Below are 21,466 nucleotides of genomic sequence, written 5' to 3'. Positions count from 1 at the left end.
GGCCCCGGTTCAAACGATCAATCATCCGGCCTGGCAACTGTTGACCAAACGAAAGCGTTATTTCAAATGGCTCGCTCGGTTTTACCCTTTAACCGGACCTGTCGAATATGGGACGGGGCAGCATAAACTCGCGCCACGGCGCCGTTACGCGTCCCGCGATTTGCAACGCGGTATTTACCAAAAGCATAAATAACACGCGGACTCGCCGCTGCCGTTAATTATGACAGTCATTTGAACCTGCTGATTGTACGGACGATTGTGTTCCAAGCGAAATTGCTGAACGGTGCTGTTGGGATCCAATAAAATCTTGCAAAATGCAACCGCGCCACCTTGTTTGTTCGCATAAAGTTAGTAGAGAACCGTAACTAAATCGAATGATTAAAAGATCAAGGTTCCCGCAGCAGCGTACCATTCGTGGCGTCACTGACGGACGCTGAAAGCACTCGGATCGGTATACGACGATAAATCAGAATTAATTCGAACGTCGACGCTTTTAACGTCGAGTTTTACTCGCTCGCCAAAGCGGAGACTCGGGGAAAGAGACCGCAAGGGTTGGAAACGGGGATGCAAAGGCGATGGGGCAGCGGTGGCGAGCGAGAGGAGAGGGAGAAGTCGCGAGGAAGATTCATAAATCCAAATAAACGTTTGGAACCTCTTCTGCCTTGCAGATTTCAAACGATCGCGAGCCCAAAGCGAATTCGAAAATCCCTTTCCATTCGGTTAATATTCTCTTCCACGTTATTCATTGTCCCGCATGATCCACGGAGGCGCAGGACAAGGGTCCTTTAACCGCGGCCTGACATTTGAATTTTAAAGTAAATCGAGTCGGTTCCATTAATACGCGGCCGACAGGTAATTTCTGTCCGGCTATGGGCAAAGAGCCCGCGAACGTTCCAGCCGAAAATTAACCGATGGACTACGATAATTTGTAGTCATCGAATCGCTTAATCGTTCATCATCGAGCGCATATGGAGAAACGTACACGAACTCGTGTAATAACGAACACTCCTCCATACGCTGTATCCGAGCCATTTACACAATTACCTTTTCTCAAATCAAGAAAAACGTTACGAACTGGATTCTACAAATTTCCCAACAGCCGACTACAAACCACCACCCCAAAGTGGAGTGTCGTCACGATAAAGACACCACCATCGCCATACACGGAACACGACGTTCCACGAGATCGCAGGGTGGAGAGAAAAAGAAGCCACTAAGGTGGGATCCAGACGGTGCTCTCCTGAGGGGCTCCCTCCAAAGCGTTCCGCGTCGAGGGTCGTTATTTATAGGCGTAAGTAGTGCCGACCCCGAACTGCCACCGAAGCCTTTTAATAAGGGAGTCTTCCCGCGGCATATCCTTCGTCCGACACGTTATTACTTCGGATACCTGAATACTTGGAACGCCTCGGTCCCAGCCACCCCTTCCAGCCGCTCCACGAGACGCAACCCCCATCCTCGAGGTCGCAGGACACACACGCGAGCCGCGTAACTACGGATAGACGGCTCGAAAGAGCCCTCGACCGGTTCATATAAAGTTCACGCGAGTACACGAGGCGAGGTTTGAAAGGGAACGCGAAATTTCGCATCGACCGTTGAACCACCCCTATCGCGCGTCGCCCTTCGAACGAGTCTCTGGACGAACCCCTGGCGCCAGGAAGCGACCGTCAACAGCACAATCCGATAAAAAATTCGAGGAGTATACGCTTCGAGATTTCACTTCGCACTGGGAAGTGGAAACGGGATCCACCTTGCTCGAATGGCCGAGTGCAGGCGTCCCATCCGACTGATTTGTCACGGACCTCCTCCACCACCCCCAACTGGATAACGATACTGCGTTACCAGCTGTTTCATAGAATGGACTTCTGGCTACGATCTCGACTGATAGGATCGACAGAATTTCTACGTGCAACGATACGTTTCGCGAACCTAGAGTGTATTATATGGTTTATTGATACCAAAAGCGGAGTGTGCAGTTATTGCGGCAATTGCTGCGGAAATTGATTGCACAAAAACGATGCCATAAGTGTCGTGGTTCGTCCTTTGAGTATCTTAATTAATGATAACAAAATGAAACACCGCGATGCGCAACAGAGAAATATTGAATCGAGCCATCGATTGGTAACGCGAGTTATTACTCCTCTCGTCGCTGGTGTAACGAATCGGTGTTATTTTCGAGTAGAAGCGTTTGTTAATCAATTTACGTGGATGAAAATCGAGCGAGTCGGTGTAAGAGAGAACGAGACAGTTCGGATCGTTCCAGTCGCGCCGTTGAACGATCAAAATCGACGATACCGAACGAGACATTAAATCGAGCAAGGTGCACCCTTGTCGCAGCTCGTCGAGGGGGCGGATAAGCTTCAAGCGGGAGATCACCGTTGAAAGGCGGTTCGCGAAATAACACCGCGCTATCTGGAAAGATTCCCGCGCGTGGAACCCAGCGATCATTTTCATCGATAAGACCCTGGCGAAATGGAGGTTCGCTATGGTCGACAATATTCATCGTATGGGGTACTAGCGTGCGAAATAAGGGTCGCGGATAAGATTACACCGGCTACAGTGGTTGCTCGGGGGATGTTAACGATCTGGAGAACCGTTGCTACCAAACGCGACACGTTTCTTGCGCTTCTCAGCCCGGTTTTTCCACCGACTTTGGACGATTCGCTCGAAATCGCTCGTTCGATTGATATTGCATCTTTTACGCGCTCTCCTCCGCGTCTGTTACTTCGAGACGAGCAAATTCCACACGATCGACGACGTAAAAATGAAACTTCCATCCCGCCCGTCGCGAGTGCAGAATGCAAGATCGTCGATTCTGTTTAACGATCGTTAATTCCAAGCCAGACGATTCCAGCTCGTCGAGATCGACGCGTTCGACGAGCGTAATCGCGCAGATGGAATCGGGGGGGCGCACGCTCGTCTGAAAGGAACACCGACGCGGCCGCGAATGCGTCGAGTGTATCGACAACTTCCGGCTGACCTATCTCCGCGCGTTTCGCGGCCGAAATTTCGGCTCGCTGCGATTGCAGGCAGCCTCGACACGGGTCGATATCCCGATTCGTGTTTCAGGGGCCGCGCTCTGTTCATGGACGGATGATTACGAGCTCGATGAACGTCCATCGCCGGATCCAACGAGTCGGCGAACACGCGAATACCATAAACGCTGGGACACTGTCGCGCCAGGTCGATTGTAAATTTCTCGTTATTTACAATAATAACCTGGATCGCTGTGCAATCCACTATCTCCTCTCACTGGCTACGACTAACGATATTCTAATTACGCCTACGCGCCACGATAAGCACGAAAAGCGTCTACGAAAAGCGCTCGAGGAACAGGCAGACGCGAAGAGTGGCGTCGCGAAACGGTCCATAAAAATAGTCAGGCTAACTCGCAATAAAAGGAGGAACTGGCTAGCTCTCGAGGAGGAGAGAAAGACACGGCGGAACCGGCTTTCACTCGAATTTCCCAGGGGTATTCAGAAAATGATCAGAGTCGCAGAATTTTCGGCCGCTCGAATTTACGCGAGCCTCCCCCAGCGATACGCCCGCGAGGAAGTCGATACTGCTGCTGCTACTTGCCCCGTTCTTATCCGGCGAATCTCTTTCCGCCTTGAAATATCGAAACTACGTGCGCGCTCGATCCCACGCGTGCGTTCCACCCTAGAAATATCACCAGCCTGGAAGTAACCCCGCTATTACCAGACCCGCCCTCGACCATCGCTATCTCGCGCGTCTACCAAAGCGATCGTTCGATAACACCGTCGAATGTTTCATTTCTAATCGTTCCAACGATCCAGAGTAGGCGTCGATCAGCTGATCCGCGTTTCGAAGCTTCGCCGCGGGACGATCGGTCGTTTACGCGGAACTCGCGAGCGAACACAACCGACAGTTTAACCGGGCACTTTTTAAAGGGACTCAAAGGAAATTTTATCGACCGTTTCGAATCGTTTCACCCCGCTACTTTGGCGGTTGTGAAACCAGCGTAAACCGCCTGGCCGCGGAGCGTGGTTTACTTGAATAGTGGGCCAGCCGATTGATCCTGTCCCTTCCTGAAGTTGAATTAAAGCTCGGCTGATGACTGTGCTTTGAGGCCTCTCGCAGCAAAACGCTTTTCACCGGATATATCCCGCGAGCGTCGCTCGTGCTGTATCATAAACCGCGCGTGGAGAGCTCGACGAGGTTTGCAGGGAACGAGAGAGTATCGAGGGACACAAAATGGAGGGGTACGCGTGTTCGAAATCGCGAAATGGAAAATTACAGTGTTCGTCGATTTTTTTTGCCACGCCACGAGCGTCAGCTGAATCGAGAATTGTTAATTTCGACCTGAATCCCTCCCAACTGGTTGGACTTTTCCAGGCGAGAGAAAAAGCTCTAATTAATTCGACTGGAGGTACTAATTTGGAAAATAAACCCGGTGTCGACGTTATCGCCGTTTTATCACGCGATCTTCTTTTCGAGGCAGTGCTCTCCGCTTTCCATTTACGGCGATCGTTTCGTTTTTAAAGGGAAAGGGTGTTCCGCTGCTGAAATAGATCGAAATTTCTATCGTCGAGTCGGGGGTGCGATAATAAATCTGGATGGAACCGCGAGATTCCGGTCAGTGGGAATCGCTCGATTCTCCCCCGACGCTTCGTATCAATTTCCGGGAAAATACGATGGTCTCGCCACGGCGCGAGCGCAACGGCGAACGCTGAAAGGAGCTGTACAGAATTCGAAACCCAGTCGATCCCAGTTTTTTTCTCCTCCAGCCGCGTTTTTGTTTCTCAATTACGCGCGCGTTCACGCGCGGAGTCAGTTTCCTTGCTCGTGTTTTGCGTCACGCGTTACACACCACCACCACCACCACGGTCCAGCCTCGTTTGCTCGGTAAATTAAATACAAATTAATCCCATTTCCAGCGGCGACGCGTTACGAGAGAGCACGCTTTAACGACCGTTACCCGCGTTTTACTTTCGTTCGAGCGGAACGCGTCTAATTTCATTACCACGACGACGGAGGCTGTACTTTTTGTCTCGTCCCTTCTTTTTTTCGCTGGCTACGTTCACGGTCCCGATTTCCAGGGCCCAGCGAGAGAAAACTCCGCGGTGTAACGCAGTTATTCAACTCGTAACTCGCGCGCAGCGCGTAAAACTACGAGTCCCAGCAACGAGAGGCGAATGTTGAAGAAAAAAAGAGGAAGAAAACGCGGGAGCAGCTGATTAGGGGAGTTATATTCAGGAAATTCGAGATTTAATCCGGCTACAGCTCGGATTTAATTGCTCGTCGAACGCGAACGAAGCCTGAAATAGGAAATCACTGCGGACACGCACAAATGGAAGCCACAACGCGTCGTGGATATTAAATCATACACGCGAGTGTTCCCTAATTATCGTCGTTCGATGACGCGAAATTTTACTTGGATCGCGATGGATCTCGAATCGAGTCATCGGTTCTCTAATAAGATCGCGTCGATCACGCGCGACATATCCAACGAACCCTATCATTTGTACCCCAATTATTGAGAGCGGCTACTTTCAGACATACCAGATGAGATATCGCGTCGAAATAGTGCCTGCAATTTCATACGAGCTCGTCGATGCGAAATTATGGGTCACGAGTTTACAATTAGATTATCGACACCCGATGTCGATATAATTTATGATTCTTATCTCGATCAATTGACGTCACGTGTATAGAATAGCATTGCTTGGTGGAAATAACATAAAAAAAGCGAGAAATCAACGATCTGGTCTTGTTACATTAGGAATTTCCGGTTTCTGCTTAAAAAGAAGAGGAAGAGGAGACGAAGAAGAAGTATTCGAAGAGGAGAAGGTCGTCGACCGTAGCCCCGAAACCAGCCACACCATTACTCGACACCTTCCGACCTCGCCAGCCCCTAGTTCGATCCAATCGCACCCTCGAGAGCAATTATTTAAATCAAGGAAAACACTAGAGGTACTCTAACGATTTCCCCGAGTTTCGAGCAGGGCGGAAAAATCGATCACCGCCTCTAACGGAAACGTTACAGGCTCTACGAATTGATCGTGGCTAATAAAAAAAAAAAACGGTTCCACGCCTCGACAGACGTCCGTCGAGAGGAAGGAAACTGTGTCTCTTGGTACTCACCCAGTTCCGGACCGCAGACCCTCGGTATGATCTCCAAAATGGCGCTGCAGGATGGATCCTCGAAGCACAATTGACGCGCGTAAAGACAGTTCAGTATGGCGACTGGTACTTTGATGTCTGAGCCTGGAAGCAGAAATAAAGTGACGATAAAGTATTTTATAGACGAGTCTATAGCGCGATGGGATGTTTCTAATCGCCGTGGACGAGGAAAGGAACAGGACGAACCGAAATTTCGATGCTTCCGCGGGAGGGTCGATCGGAAACGCTGAGAGCGGAAACGTCGAACGAGGACAAAGCATTTTTATTATTTATGGACAGAACGAGCGGCATTAACGGGGTAATTCAGTCACGAAAAATCGCGTTTGTTCATCGAGTAAATCGAGAATGTAAACAATTGACGTGGCCATCGCGAACAGAGCGGAGCGGAATTATTTTTATTTCACATGGCCCGACCGCCGATGCGTCGATCGGGATAAACAAATAATTGATATTGCAGTTGAAGATCCGAAACAATTTCGCTCCACCCTAAGCCTCCGTCATGGCGGTGAAATAAACCGACCATCCCGTTGCTGTGATCGTTGCGAAAGCGAGAGGCGATCGCGATTTTCCGTTCGAGCGAATTGTCCTTTGCGATCAACTGCCTCGACGCTATTCATTTGCCTCTGACGTATTTACATTGGCGGCTGATGAAAAAAAAAGGCTCGTGACGACGTTTAAAAAGCGGCAATCGTCAGCCAGGAGAGCGAAAGACGTGGCGAACGGGAAGGAGGCGGCGGGTGGAGGCGGAAAATGGAGCGGCGGGGAAACTGCGCGGACTTTCACGGATTTTTACGAGCCACTCGCGAAACGGAAGTCGATAGAAGAAGAGAGCGCGCCCCGCCGCTGTAATTAATTACGAAACGTTCACTGCCGTTGGAAACAGGCATAAAGGAAGAAAAAAAAAATGAGAGTTCGCTATCTCGTATATATATACATACATATATATTCTCTCTCTCTCTCTCGTGGCAGTCGCAACGCGAAAGATGGACGAACTTTTCGAATCGTAAATCGAGTTCGAGCCTTTTAACACGGCGCCACTCCATCGAGTTCGACCAGGCTAAGGATCGCCACTTCCGCTCCGGATTTCACTACTTCCACATTTTTCACTCACCGATCTCGCTCCCTCCCCTCGTTCCATCGACGTGGCTGCTTCAGAATTAACCGCACTCGATAGATTTCGAATACGACTGGTCAAAGAGCATGAGAAATGTCCAACGCGCACTATCTGTAACGTAGAGGCGTAGAAGCGCGACTGACGCTCATGAGCTACGCGGCCATTACGTTATCGCCCGCCAAAACACAATAACAACCTCGAAAAACGGACGCGTGTCTAGTAAACAGGACATTTCGAGCACAACTGCGCACGAGGACTCGTAAACGCAAGTGGAATATTACACACGCGTGAGAACGCTCGTTCATGAGCGTAGTGTGACGCTCCTGAGGAACGCGTCCGCGTCTTTGAGGGATGAAATTTCGCGACTCGATTGCAAGATTTACTCTTTGTTGGTGGTTTTTTATTTTTAACGACGATTCTCTAACGTCTCGCGTCGACGTTTCGACAAACAGCGAATCGAACGTGGAAATTAATACCGCGCGGAGTTAATTTCGTGCCGCGGAACCGTTCCCAGCGGAACGGTAACTTCCACTCGCATCCCCCATCATATCATTTCGCGAGTTTCAGCTATAAATCTATTTCTCGTGCCGCGAGCTACGTTGACTGCTTCTCGTTTAAAATTTACATAGGCTCGCGTTTTTCGAATATCTCCGGGGCAGAGGAATGGACACGGCAATCGACCGTTCCTATTCCGTCAACCGAACGCTGGTATTTAACAGGAATAACAACGAGCGGTTAACGCGAAGCGTGTTACCAGCATAAAACAATATTTCCACTCGACTTTCGCCGCTCTTCCGTCCACGGTTACCTTTCAGCCGGATAATTATTCCCACCTACCAAGGGCGTCATTTTTTTTCGACGCGCTGCCTTGTAGGCAAACGTTGGTTTTTAAACGCGAGCGGTGGAAAAACCGTCCTCGCCTCGCCTCCGCGTGACAGGCCTGTTCGCCCGTTCAAAGGAGAGGATAAACCTCTGAACGCGAGAAAAATGAAACGTCGCGGCCGAACGAGCCGCGTGACACCCAATCGGCCCGTTTGCTAACGCGTGCTCGTGACCCACATCGATCCACCGCTCGCGAAACGAGCCCATCGATCATAGTTCGAGCGTCGATGCCAAGGCAGGAGAATTTTTCACGACACTCACTCGTGAATTAACGACTCGAGCTGCTTCGAGTAAATTGCCAAGGATCCGCGTCACCCCCTATAATCGTTCGAACGTTTCGCAACCTTCCGTTTCGATCGACGCCACCCCCGTTCGACTCCAGCGAGCGTGGTGGATACGCGCCGCGCGATAAAGCGCAGCCAGACGCTGGCAACGCGTAACAAGCGGAGAGATACCGGTAACTGGCGTGTAATCGCGAGTTATAACGTTACATTAATTTCGTGACTTACGCGGGGACGTCCGTGAAATTGCGATTAATCGTGATTTACTCGCGACCCCCGTATCGCTTCGAACCGACCAGCGGCCACGATCGTACCCCTTGCGAGTCGAAAAATCTATACGCGTTACTCGCGCTGAACTGACGCGGCACGAACGATCGCGTTACTTAACGGAACCATTCGATGATATCGGTAATATTCCGGCAGAGTAACGCGATATTCCAGCGCTCCAGCTCCATATCCTTATTATCAGCGACGGGCTAATACAATCCGCGGAGTAATTCCAACGGAGTTCGTTAATTGCCGCGCGGTACCGAACTTGATACGATAAATTTGATGAATCCCGATACGGAGCTCGTCCTGGTTCAGCAACCCTTCGCTCTCGATGGACCTCGAAATTCCGCGACGTGTTTCATCCCTCTGTTCGCCATAATCGAACGAGGAGCTTGCGAAAATGAAACGTCGTCGACTCGCGAAAGAATCTCACAGTCAACTCGAGGGTGGAACGATTTATATGGACACGCGATGGTCGCTGAGACGATGAACCATTGCCATTTGCACAACCGTAATCTGGTTCGCAGCCGTATCGATGAGGCTGCTGGGATAGTAACGCGTAACGAGTGGCCAGATAGCGTAATCACCCCTGGTTAGGGTAGTTCCAGGCTGGGTAATTAACGCAGGTAATAACGATCGATGACGAGTATAGCGTACCGTTGTCCAGCGGATTTATCAGCAGAGAAATGGTTAACGGGGATCGTTGAGCTAGTTCCATGGACGCTGGAATGTTTCCAGTGTCTTCCAAGGACAATTTAGTTAGCACGATTGAACGAAACCGGACGTGGAAATGGCGAATGTTGCTCGGTCGAATAGTCGGTCGGTATTCAGTTCTGATTCTGAAAAGCTCGCGAGTTCTAGCGAAACTTCCGTTGAATAAATTAAAAACTCGTAGACCCCCCACGGGCTTCGCGAGGGTGGCGTATTACTAATTTCTGACCGACCGCGCCGGCTTTGAAATACGTGCTCAGCCTTCGAATCGTGCCAGAGATCCTGCGCTCCTTTCTCGTGCACGTCAACTTTGTTTGCTTTCGTTACAACCAGCGCGACCGTGCTCGAAAGAACTTCGACGTTATCGTCGGATTGCCAACCCTTTGGCCATTAGCGGGGCGGAAAAACGGGGTGGTAAAAATTCGAAGACGCTTCGCGCGCGGCGTGGTAGCCGAGTGAAGCAGACGGAACCGTGGTACGGTGCTTATCAAAGATGGTTTTGCGAATTAAGTGGACTGGAACAAGGTCCCAGAGCACCTGGTTGTCGCAGTGCCGTGGCGCAAGCCGTGTCGCGCTATGCGGCATAATAATTATCGTCCTTCGTTCGTGGCTAACTTCACGGAGCGGAAGTTCGCGCGGCTAATCCAATTGCGAGGGGGCAGGGAGATGGTGGACACAAAAAGAAGGGAAAAAAGTGAAACTTAATGGCGCCTCCCGGGAGGGCTGCAGCCCTTGCGACAATTTCCTAAAGCGCCGCCTCTCCTCGCGCCTAAGCAACCGTCTACGCCGTTGAATTTCCCCGCGTTCGCCCATAAATCGGATTTGTCGAAGCGCAAAATTATTACCTCGTCGCACGGTCTTTCGCCTGGCCTTCCGTGGCCGCGTTCGCGCGCCCCGGGAAATTAGAACAGCTATTTTCCTACGAACGACAAACAGTTCGTTATCGGGAAGAAGCGAACGGGATTGCACGCGAACAACCGCGAGCGTTCTCCGCCGGAACTCTCGCACCCCCTCTCGCGTTGTGTATGCACAGCGCGCGTGGAAAAACGGGAGCGCGTTTGATTAAAATCCGCTGACTTTGTTCGAATCGCTGAAACCGGGTGCCCGCGGTTTTCGAACTCTCGCAAGAACGTGTCCCCCGCCCTCGAATCGGAACGGTTTTATTCAAAGTAAACACCGCTGGTATTTGTCCAGCGCGCGTACCGGGTCCGGGTTACCTTAACGATCGAATCGCCGCAAGGAGCCACCGTAATCCAGCTTCCAGCTTCTCCTCATCGAATAGCCGGGGATCACTGATTGTTTTTCTCGCGATTTCAATAATCTCGCGAACGAATACACGCATTCCGGAAGCGTATCCGCGAGGGTGTCAAAGAGAGCCGGTGCGTATCGATCGGGGTTCGAGATTGCGGTAATAAGGCGGACTTAACGCGCAAAGACAGCCGGGGCGGGAACTTTTTCCCTTCAATTCGGAGCGTAGCCTGACGGCGGAAAATCCTTTATCGCAGGATGGTCCGCTCGGAGGAAATCCATTTGGGCACTTCGGTGCGCGGGATATATTTAATTATCTCGACGATGGTGGACGAAAGGTGGCAGAGATAATTCCAGGCGGGTGTCCGGGGGTTGCCAGTGGGGGGTGGGTCGAAACTTTTGCACTCGAACCGTGTTACGACGCCCGGCAGAAAGTATAACTCTCCTGTCTTATTAAATATAGATCTAGCTGGCAATTGGAACTTCCGCTCGAGCAGTTACTTCCGCCCGTCCTCTGGGTCGCGCTCACGCGCGCGCGCGACCCTCCTGGCCCGTTGTTCGGCCGCCTTTCCCAACCCCCTTCTTCATCCCCCACGGATCCGGCTAGCCGCGCTTAAGCGAGTCGATATTACACGTTCCGCGTCGCGTTTCTTTCTTTTCCCGGACGAAACGGATTCCCTCCACGGCGGATGCTATCGGAAACGCTCGCTGGGCCCACAGTTCCTCCTCAATAACGACAATAACAAACGTATTCCACGGAGCAACAACTACGTCACGATCGTATTTAAAGCTTACTATCGATACTCTCTCTCTCTCGATACAACGGATGGACAAACGTTGAAAGTTCTTTTAAATAGTTGGTGGGTGGTACCGCGTTGCGGATAGGACAGAAGGTTCGCGTCAGATGCGCTTGATAATCGTATCACCGGATAATTATGTCGATGAAAATCGGTTATTATCCGATTTCGGTTAAAATCATCGAACGAGTACAGAAACGATCGCGTCCACCTCGTTTGCGCGAATGATCCGCGTTGCTAGTTGGTTTATCGCGGTGCAGTCGAACAATAGACAATTTAATAAACCGATGCCCTTTAATTATTTACGTTGTATAAACGACCGGTCATTATATGACACGTTGATACGGATAAACAGCCGGCCAGCGATTCTCTCGTTCGCCCGTTCGAACGCAGCCGGAAAAAGAATTTTATATTAATCAACAGGCGCGGCGTATTGAATATGTATCGCAAAAGTGGCCCGATAAATACCAGAAATACCGTTGGTAATTAAAACGATATCCGCCAGGAGAGCCGGGAACCGCCTGACCGTTCGATTCGTTTCGAGAGAATCGAATTACAGGCTCAATTTGTGCCTGAAAACGCGGACGCTCTCTTCGAGTTCGATCGTGCCTGTTCCTTCGCGTTGGCGTTCTCGATCGGTTAATGGATAAATATCGACGATCAATGGCTAAGGAGTGCTTCGAGAGACCTTCGAATTCCTTTTAAACACTTCTGTCGTCTTCCTAGTTTCCTCTTTGAAACATACGATGATGCACACAGAACGATCATTTACACCATTTGATCTCGCAAGCATTAACGTTTCGCTGATACACGTCGATCGCGTGATATCTCGAGAGTCTCTTTCGCAGCTGATCAAATTGTGCAGATTACTTGGAAAAAGTAGCGGGACACATTTTTCGATTCATCCTGGAAACACGTTCCGCAATCGGGACGGAAGTAAACTGGTCCAGCGAGCACAATCGCAGCGTACGAAACTAGCGGAGCGTTTATTCCGCTGGAAACTCTGCTTTTTACCGAATCTGTTTTACATCGGAGTCGCCAAACGGAGGACGTTAATGCGAGTAACGGAATCCGATTTAATTCGGACTCCGGGTGCAAGCATCGAATCGACGACAAACGAGAGAAACTGCCGGACGATTAACGACTAATCTTCCTTTCCAATTATGAACGACACAGGGCTCCCCCATCCCTCTCGAAACGCACGACGAATCCGACGTGCAACTCGAGTACTCGCGACAGAAGCCAGGCAAGAATACCCATCGATCGCATGCAACGCAATTTCGCATCATTTTTTCCGACAATCTTTCGACCAACGCGGGTAGTTCGATGCAATCTGTCGTTCCTTTGATAACATCAACGGGCGGAAACCACCCCTCGCCGTCGCTGGACCCCGCAACTTCGTTATTCCGATTTTCGTCCCAGCTTTGTGCCCGTTTTCGTTACCCTTTTATCGAGCGTGATTCGTTTTTGTAACCGCCCGCCACGGAACAGCCTCTGCATCGCGTCTCGTAACTCGCCAGTAGGCTTCCTCCGCGTCGTCCGTTTAATAAACAAATAAAACGAGCCGAAAAATTCGTCCGCGAAATTCGCAACTCCGTTTACCCGTCGATGGACGCCACAGTCGATCGAGCGAGGGGGTGGCGTTCGACGAGAGAAAGAGGGTGGCCCTCGACGAGGCGCACGGGACGAGGAAGTAGCCGCGTTCACCAGCGGCCACGGTCCTGCGAATCGATATGTGGGACAGTGATTTTCAATTATCGGTCCGGCAGGAAACTCGTACGCCGCCGTTGTTCATCCTACGCTGACCAGGGGATCATGAGATGTTGTCGTTCTCGACCATGCTTAAACGTCGTTGGAATTCACGCTGGTGATTTTCCTCCGCGAATTTCACGCTCGATCGCTCGCTGTTCGAATCTTGTGTCGCGAGCCACCATCACAGAGAGCCATAGATCCACAGCCAGATTTTGTAGAATTTCTCCGCGAGCGAACTAGCTTGCGCGTTTGTCCAGCGGATTTTTCAGAGCCATCCACGACGCTCGAACGGTTAAAATCGGCTCTGTTCGTTAAGCGTGGGTTAGCAGCAGAGGAACGCGCGAGCTCAGCGCCACTTTCAACGCGCAAATTTTCCATAAACCGATACATTTCCTTTGACTTTGTCCAGCTCGCGGCGATCTGTCGCGTACTCTGTATCCGGATCGAATTAATCGTAGGTACGCGGTCCTGTGGTCCACGCGTGGCGAGCCCCTTTTCGAGGGGCTAAAGGGCATCGAACTGCGTATTTCCGGGTTTCCAATGGCCGTTGCCAGCTCTCGGAGGAACGGTACACCGAAATCCCCCGCACGCGTGCATTTAAATCAATTATCATTAAACTCGCAGCATCGTATTTTTGCGCGGCTGGGCAAAAAGCCTGCGCGAAGTAGCTCGTTGCGCGTAACGCGGTAATTAAAGGCAACGTTTTAATCGACCACAGAGTTGAATTAAAAGTTGAGTGGAAATTCGTTCCGATGGGTCGCGCCCTCCCAAAACAGACGGACGCCATCGTGCGAGAGCCAAGAACGAGTGCAGCGGAAGTCGTGGTCGACACTGTGTCCCCTCGTCGATCCAGTCGTTGTCGAAGGAATCGCGTACACAGGAAATCCGGGAAGAAGCATCGGGATTATCGTTTCGACGCGTGCACTGGCGCGAAAAATCACTGTCCCGTGTGTACGCGCCTCGCGGATTTGCTACGGATTTCCGGTGGAATTCGGTGAAACGCGATTAAAATGTTCGCCAGCGGAAGATAGACAGAGAGAGAAAGAGAGAGAGGCGGTGGAAGCGCGTGTAACATACGCGACGCGGACACGAGGGCGCAAAGGGGGTCAACGGGCACGCGAAATCCCCCGTTTAATTTCGACAGACGGTCGTGTAAGCCCCGCTGTCTCGCCGGAATAAATCCAGATCCCGTTGCGAAGTATGATCGCCGCGCTGATGATGTTATCGTGCTCAGCTAATCATCCGGCATAATCGCATTTCGCGAAACAACGGGATTCCTTCGCGTGGAACAAATAAAAAAAAAAAAAAAGGAAAAGAGTCGCTGGCTCTTTCGATCGTTTCCACGATTGAGCCTTTCTATGACAGCGGCATTGTGGGAAAAAGGGAACTAATATACCTGCCCATCGACGATAGTTATTAATGCGTTTCGCTCGTTTCTCTCGGAGCTCCTCGATTTTTCCCTACTCTTTTTGTTTTTTTTTTTTTTCAACCATCCCCTTTGTGACGATGGAACACCCCATCTGCGTGGACAGTATGAATTCGCTGGGATCGAGGTTGTCAATTGCGTCGAAAATTTAATTTCGATAGAATTCCGCTCGGCGGCGATGCACGCTCGGATAAATCGGGATTACAACGCGAACGGATCCGGGCACGCGTCGGCGATGATACATCGTTGAATTCAATTAAACCGAAAGTAGTTTAGCTTTCCTTCTGCCTTTGTCCGGGGACGAGCCGCGTTGGGACTTGGTAAAATGATTACTTTATTTGCGATTGTTTTACGATCGCTCTCGGTCGATGGCGCACCGATTTCCATTACCGATTCCAAGGCACGCGGATTTGCCTCCCCTGCGAGAGGGCTCGACGAGAGGACGCGCGTCGCGTCGCGTCGTTAGCTCGATGCTTGAAAAGTGGCCCAATTAATTTCTCACGCGAAATTTCCGCGGCGTCCGCATTGCTCGCCCGGTTCAAAGTTGAATCAGAGTCGACGTTTCGAAAAATCGCGGCTACGACTTTGTCGAGGCTCAACGAGACGAGGTGAAAGACCTTCCCGGATAACGAAGGCACGTGTAGGCTTCCGGCTGAAAAGCGTTCGCCCGTTGAACCGTGGCTGCCGCCGCAGACCCCGGAGTTAGGTCAGCCACGGTTATTATTTCGACGAATATAATCGTCCAAAGGAGAATACGCAGCCGTACCACCGATAACGAGAACGCGTTACGCCCGAGCGAACGCTGCGCGTCTCTCGATCCGTTTAAATTGGCCCGCACAAGTAGAAAAACCTATCGCGAGCGCGAAAGAATCCGCTTGAAAATCGGAATTGGGTTAATTAACGTTGAAAACCGCTCGGATTAACGAACGCGATGACTTCTCGCGCCTTCTTCCGACGTTTAAACGGGGGTGAGAAATTTTTTATTCCGACTAATGAACGAATAAACGAATTACGGGTGGCAGATAAAAGCGTACATATTTAAATAGCAGCTCGACTAAAGAAAAATCAAACGTTTATATATTTTTTCGACGAGGAATGAACCTATTTACCCCGTTCAACGACCCGACGGCGGGTTGAATAATTCAGGGGACGATCTGGATTTGCAGGTAACCCATGCGATACACCGAATTTGGTAAACAGCGGCCGGAATATCGAGACAGGCCGTAATAATAATTTACTGGTATGAATAATTGCCGGCTAGCGAGGCTCTGCTTTTGATCGAAGACAATGCATTATTTATGAAATCGCGCGGTTCATTGGAAGATTAAGTAGTTTCGCGCGATGAAATACCGTTTGCGTACAACTGTTCGACGCTCGAATCGTCTGGTTCTCCAAACGGCCTCGGAACGGAAATGGCTCGTACGAAGTTTCGACGTGGATACGTTTCTTTTCGCCACGCTTATGCGCGTTTCGTTATTGGATCAACGAGAAGTTCCCGATACGTTCGAATAAAAACCATCGCAAGGGGTGCGCTCGACGGTGATAGGCCAATCACGGCGCAGATAATGATCGCATCTAGGCACACGCCAACGTGGAAGACTTTAATTGCCAGGCACGAATCGATTTGTCGCCGCCGTGCCACGGGGGGAACCTATCGTGTGCACGAACGACTTGCCACCCTATTTTTACCCTCCGTGCCTCCTCTCTCTCGCCAGTTTTCGGGTTACGAGAACCCGTTCAACGCCGTCGCTTATGGAGGTGCACACAAACGTTGATCCATACTGATGCTTTAAACGGATGTTCCATTAAATTCTGATCGATTCGATGGATAAAAACGACGCGCGTGCACGTCGTCGAGCGGAGACGCGAGGCGAGGGTGGAAGAGTTCTTCCACCCCGCAGGATAATGCATCTGGCGCGTACAAACGTCTAGATGCTGTGCATGAAAAAGGGGAACAGTTTCCGGTCGAAAGTTGGCCATATCGCTATCGAGAAGTCTGCGAGGAGGACAGCGACGCGTTGCAGGAAACGGTGCGACGCTTCCGTAAGTTAGTTTCGGCCTGTGGGGACGTTTTTAAAAGTTCGCTGGCGCCAGAAACTCGGCTCCGCCTCGAGTCCCCGCGGGTGGAAGGCGCCCTGCCCGCCCGCTCCTGTTATTTTTCCCGGCCGCACTTTGTCTCCTTAACAGCTTTTATCTCGCGACGATTCGCGCACGAGCGTACCCCCCATTATCGATTTCATTTCGTCTCATTTCACGGCCGCTGTTTCCGCGACGTCGAAGGAACGCGGGACATTCCAGCCGGACGATAGACGGTTATTCGAGTTTCTTCCCGAGGCAATCTGCTTCTCCGTGGGACGGTGACGACGACGGGAACCGATCGCGTTTGCAAATTGCACGCGATAACGAAAACTGCTCGACGATTGCACGTTCATTTTTTACAGCTCTCCGATCGAGGAATCTCTGCGTCTCGCGCGTTATTGATCGTTCGCAAAACATCGTCGAAGGATCACTTTCACTCTGCGACTAGTCTCGTTCGATCTCGTAGACGATAGAAAACCAGGAGACAGGAAAATAGGAACCATTCGAACCACCCAAAGTGACAATAATCCCGAAATCAATGAGAGAGAAATCCAATCGTTCCACGGACGACCATCCCCGTCGTTTCGCGAGGACGACGTTCCATTAATAATAAAATTCTTACGCTTCAGCCCGATTCCACTGGATGGAAATCGCCCCGCTGTCAGACTTCCAAGTGTCCTCTCGATGCGATCGCGAGCCGCGGCAGGGTTTGCGCGGACGAGAGGAACGCGAGCGTGGATACGCATACAGGGCTCCTAGACGATGGAATCCAGTTAAATTGCACGTGAAAATCCTTAAACCGGAAGCGCAGCGGCGTTCCGTCTCCGAGTTGTTCCTCCTTCCGGATCTCATCTTGGCCCAGCTATTTACGATGGATTTGCCGTAATGCGATGTCTCTTAAACGCACCGCGCTCCTAGCGGTACACCAGCCAATGGCCCAGTATTAAACTCGATCCCAGCCCGCGTACCAACCAAACGTCCGCCGTGCCTTTATACGCCGCTTCTTGCACAGCCAGCCTCTACTTCCGACCGTCCTCCAGCTCCTTTCATCGACGAGGAGCATCTCGACTCGCTTAAATAATGCACCGTCACTCAGCAGCCCTCCGCTTCGCGGTATTTTTCATCCCCCTCGAACTGCGCTCTCTCATTGCGCCGCCAGTTCCCAGCGATTTACTTTCATTAAATCTCCGCTATTAACCTGCCTTTCGCGGTGTGGTAATTTTCGTAAACGCTCGTTGCACAACGTCGTTCCGAGCTGGAGTATCAAAGGTGAAAACCCCGCACAGAATTAAAGGTAACGTTCGTCGCGTACCATTGCGCGCAAGATCGACAGAACGATTCGATGATCAGTTCGAATGGTTCGATCGACGGGTCGCTTGATGATCGGTGAACCGATCCACAGTCGACCCTTCTACGCGATCATATCTCGACCCGCGATATTCCGTTCGAGGATGGAACGTGAAATTTTGAAACGCGCGATCAGAATGCAGACGCGTCGCGATATAAAATTAATATGTACGAGCCGGTGCTCTCCGATCCGTTCGTCCGGCTGAAACCATTAATTACGATGATTAATCCACGCATACGCGGGGGCCAGCGTCCCCCGTGCTGATTTATGGGGGTCGATTAATGGATCCGTTCCGCGGGCGGTCATCGAAATTCTTGAAACCCGCGGAACGGTCGCAGTGCTCGATTCGCGGATCGCTTTCGCGTCGCTCGTCGAGCGGGGTTTGAAAGTTTGATCGCGACGCGATATTCGCGTAAACGCTGGTAACGGAGGCGGACAGAAGCCGATGGTTTCGTCGGAATTATTAACCAGTGTGTAACTGTGCTCGTCCGCTCGAGCTCGAGCTCTTTTAAAGAGTCCAATTTGCAAAGCTGGTACGCGAAAAACAAAGGGCTGCCGGTCAGCAGTGGGGGATGGGGACCGGGGTTTCATTTAATTCTCGCGACCGAGCGGAACACGCGATCGCGATGAGCTCTACCTGCCTCTTCTTTGCGTGGCCCTGCGAAGAAAACCGTACTAAATCACTCGAACTAATGAACGACGTCGGCGGGCGGGCACTCTTCGTCCAGCCCCCTCCTCTCGAGGTAGCATGAAAACAAGGAGAAGCTCGAAAGAGATCCTGTCGGAGGACGGAGCGAGGAACGAAGGGAACAATTTAATTGCGGGGCACGACAAAAGCCTGCGAGCGTACAGACACGGGCGCACACGTAGACTCGCCGCTACCAGCTCCCCCCTACGCTCTTCCGGTTATTTTCAGAGCTCGCGAGATTTAATATCGCATGATGGATCGTTCGCCGTGGTTATTTCAATCGGAGAAAAATACACTGGCAGCGACAATAAACGAATTTCGACGTGAAAAGCGACGTGACGTTCCCGCATCGAAATTGCTCGCGATGATCCACCCCCGGGATTAACTAAGGATTGAAATTAATTTGTCAGAAAGAAAGAACGACGGCGCGCGAGCCGGCCGTCGGACGTTTCGATGGACGAAAAAGAAAAAAACCGGTGGAAAATCGAGGACTGAATTCACGGGGATCTCATTCAACGGGACGAAAGGAGGAAATCCGTCGACTCGCTCGTGGAAGAACAGTTTGCGCTTCTTTGCCGTTCGAACGACGCTCGTCGCTGAACGAAGAAGAAAGATCGATCCGGTAGCCTCCCAACCAACGAGAGATAAGACGCTACCTGAAGAGCCTCTACACTTGTCGAGACGGAAGCTTAAACGAATTTGAATGACGACCAGAACAATTCGATCCTCCCGAAAGACGCGCCCCTAACCTCTTCCTGCACGAGGCGCTTCAAACCAGCCGCGAAACCACCCCTCGTCAACGTCGTCCTCGTATCGCGGTTCCCTCGGTCCGTCTCACTGGATAACATCAATTCTTTCAACGAGACGGATGTACGAACGATAAACTCGATCGTCCTCGAAGATGAGGTCGGGAAAAAATGTCTACGACCGTCTGAGGGATTCGCAGAATTCCCACCCTCGTCTCGCACCCCTCTAAGAGCTGTCTTTGGCGACAGGCGTAGGCTGTCTGCGAGCGTGAAGGTAAACGCGCAACGTCGTCGACTGGAGATGAGCCATCCATCCGAAGTGGCGGTCACGTCGAGGAAGTTTTTCGCCGTCGTGGAACGGCGGACGTTCAGCTATCAGTCGACGGATAACAATCCGAGCGCGGCGTATACAGTGAGCTCTGTGGCGCGTGGTTTTTTGCAGGCGGTCGGTGCTCGCCGACCCGTGGATAACAACCCTGGAACGTGTCGCTCTTTTTGTCAGCGGAGGATTTCGCGGTGACCGAGGAGTGGCGGAAGAAAGGCGCGTCGAACGGAAGAAGGGATGAAAGATGCCGCTCGGCTGGGAAACGAGGAACGAACGGACGGGGGACCGTTTCCCGGGGCTTCGAGCTGGGAACGAGATGGGGTTTGATATACCGTAAGATTGATTGGACAGGGGGTTACTTTCGCACTTGTCTTACTCACGCCGATCGACGTTTCGCTTAGGCGGCTGTCCTGGGTAAGAACGACGTGACCGGCCACGGGGGCGTCGTGAAATTTTCGAAAAATTGCTTCTGAATCTCCTCGCCGCCCCAGTCGACATCTGAACCGCCTCTGATAGACACTTTCGGAGTTCCTCGACGCTTCGATGGCAACGGAATCGGCGCGCAATCTCGATTTAAAGCCCGACAGTCGGATCGTCTCGCGAAGTCGACGTTTTCGATAGGATCAAATTGGAGGAAGAGAGGAAGGGAAATTTTCTTGGTCGTAGACTTTTATTAGACTAGACCAGGAAACTAGCCTCCGTCTCTAATTTGCAGTCCACTTTCCATGGTCGAAGTTAAGCAGGTACGCTCGCTGACGCGTTACGCGGAAAGTTCGCTGGGAAAGTTCTCGCACGCGAGGCTCTACGACCAAGTTCCATAAGCGTGGCTGGTACACGGTGAAAAATTCCTCTTCCGTTTCTTGCCGGTGGCAGTAATGGCCGAGCGCGGTACTCAAAGTCTCGGAGGAAACGTCGGGACAGAGGTGTCCCTTCTGTCTCGAGAATTATTACCCACTTCCCTCTGTTTTATTATTGCCGTTCGCGACGAGGGTCTTTTCATAAACGTCCCGTCGCGGCCATTCTCGTAATTGCTTTTCGACACTGCGCCGCCTCGCGTTCGGCTCGTATCGAACGAAATTACAGGGCGAGAGACGAGGAACACGTTCGATTCGCGATTTCTTTTGCGCATTGATCGAGCGATCGAGACCGCGAGAGCGTAAGTATCGCGACGACGCGATCGAAATCGGAAAAATTGCTGAGGCTCGTTAGCAGCCGAGCGCTTTTTTTTCGTCGCCGCCCCTTCCTGTTGCGGCGCTTGGCGTCGTAAATTTTTTTAGAGTTCCTTCGCGCCCCGTTACGGCGTGACGTAAAAATCTTGACGGGGAAATTGCCGGCGCTGTTGCGCCGCTTATAAGAAAATGATCGAGCCCGCGTTCTTTCCCCAGTAAACGCTTTTACAACGATTTCACGGCGTACTCTCAAGAGCCGTATCGCGAACAGTTGCTTCTATCGGGCTTTTTATCATCATCGTTTGCGAGATTAATTCCTCTCGATGGTGCAACGTTTAATCGCTGCTTAAAAGCTACAGATTTCCACTACCCTTTCGTACCGTATTATTCGACAACGTTGCGGGACGGTTTACGTTAGAAATTTTACCGCCTGCTCGTAATTTCTGCGCTAGTTTACATCGTAACTGATCCAATTAATTCATAGCAGTT

General features: G+C 51.3%; 2 protein-coding genes across 2 annotated transcripts in view; both read right to left on the bottom strand.

Annotated features, from left to right (window-relative positions):
* Nucleotides 1-21,466, bottom strand: part of Pi3k21b (phosphatidylinositol 3-kinase regulatory subunit alpha) — a 344,756-nt gene that overhangs the window by 219,371 nt on the left and 103,919 nt on the right. The gene's annotated exons all lie outside the window — the stretch shown is intronic.
* Nucleotides 1-21,466, bottom strand: part of Gfrl (Glial cell line-derived neurotrophic family receptor-like) — a 203,248-nt gene that overhangs the window by 116,700 nt on the left and 65,082 nt on the right. The window contains exon 3 of the mRNA XM_076895575.1: nucleotides 6,103-6,225. Coding sequence (XP_076751690.1) covers nucleotides 6,103-6,225 — 123 coding nt within the window. The remainder of the gene's footprint in view (nucleotides 1-6,102; nucleotides 6,226-21,466) is intronic.

This window comes from Xylocopa sonorina, chromosome 5 (assembly GCF_050948175.1).
Source record: "Xylocopa sonorina isolate GNS202 chromosome 5, iyXylSono1_principal, whole genome shotgun sequence".
Lineage (NCBI taxonomy): Eukaryota > Metazoa > Arthropoda > Insecta > Hymenoptera > Apidae > Xylocopa > Xylocopa sonorina.
The sequence above is the reverse complement of the archived record's forward strand: the minus strand, read 5'-3'. Positions and strand labels throughout refer to the sequence as shown.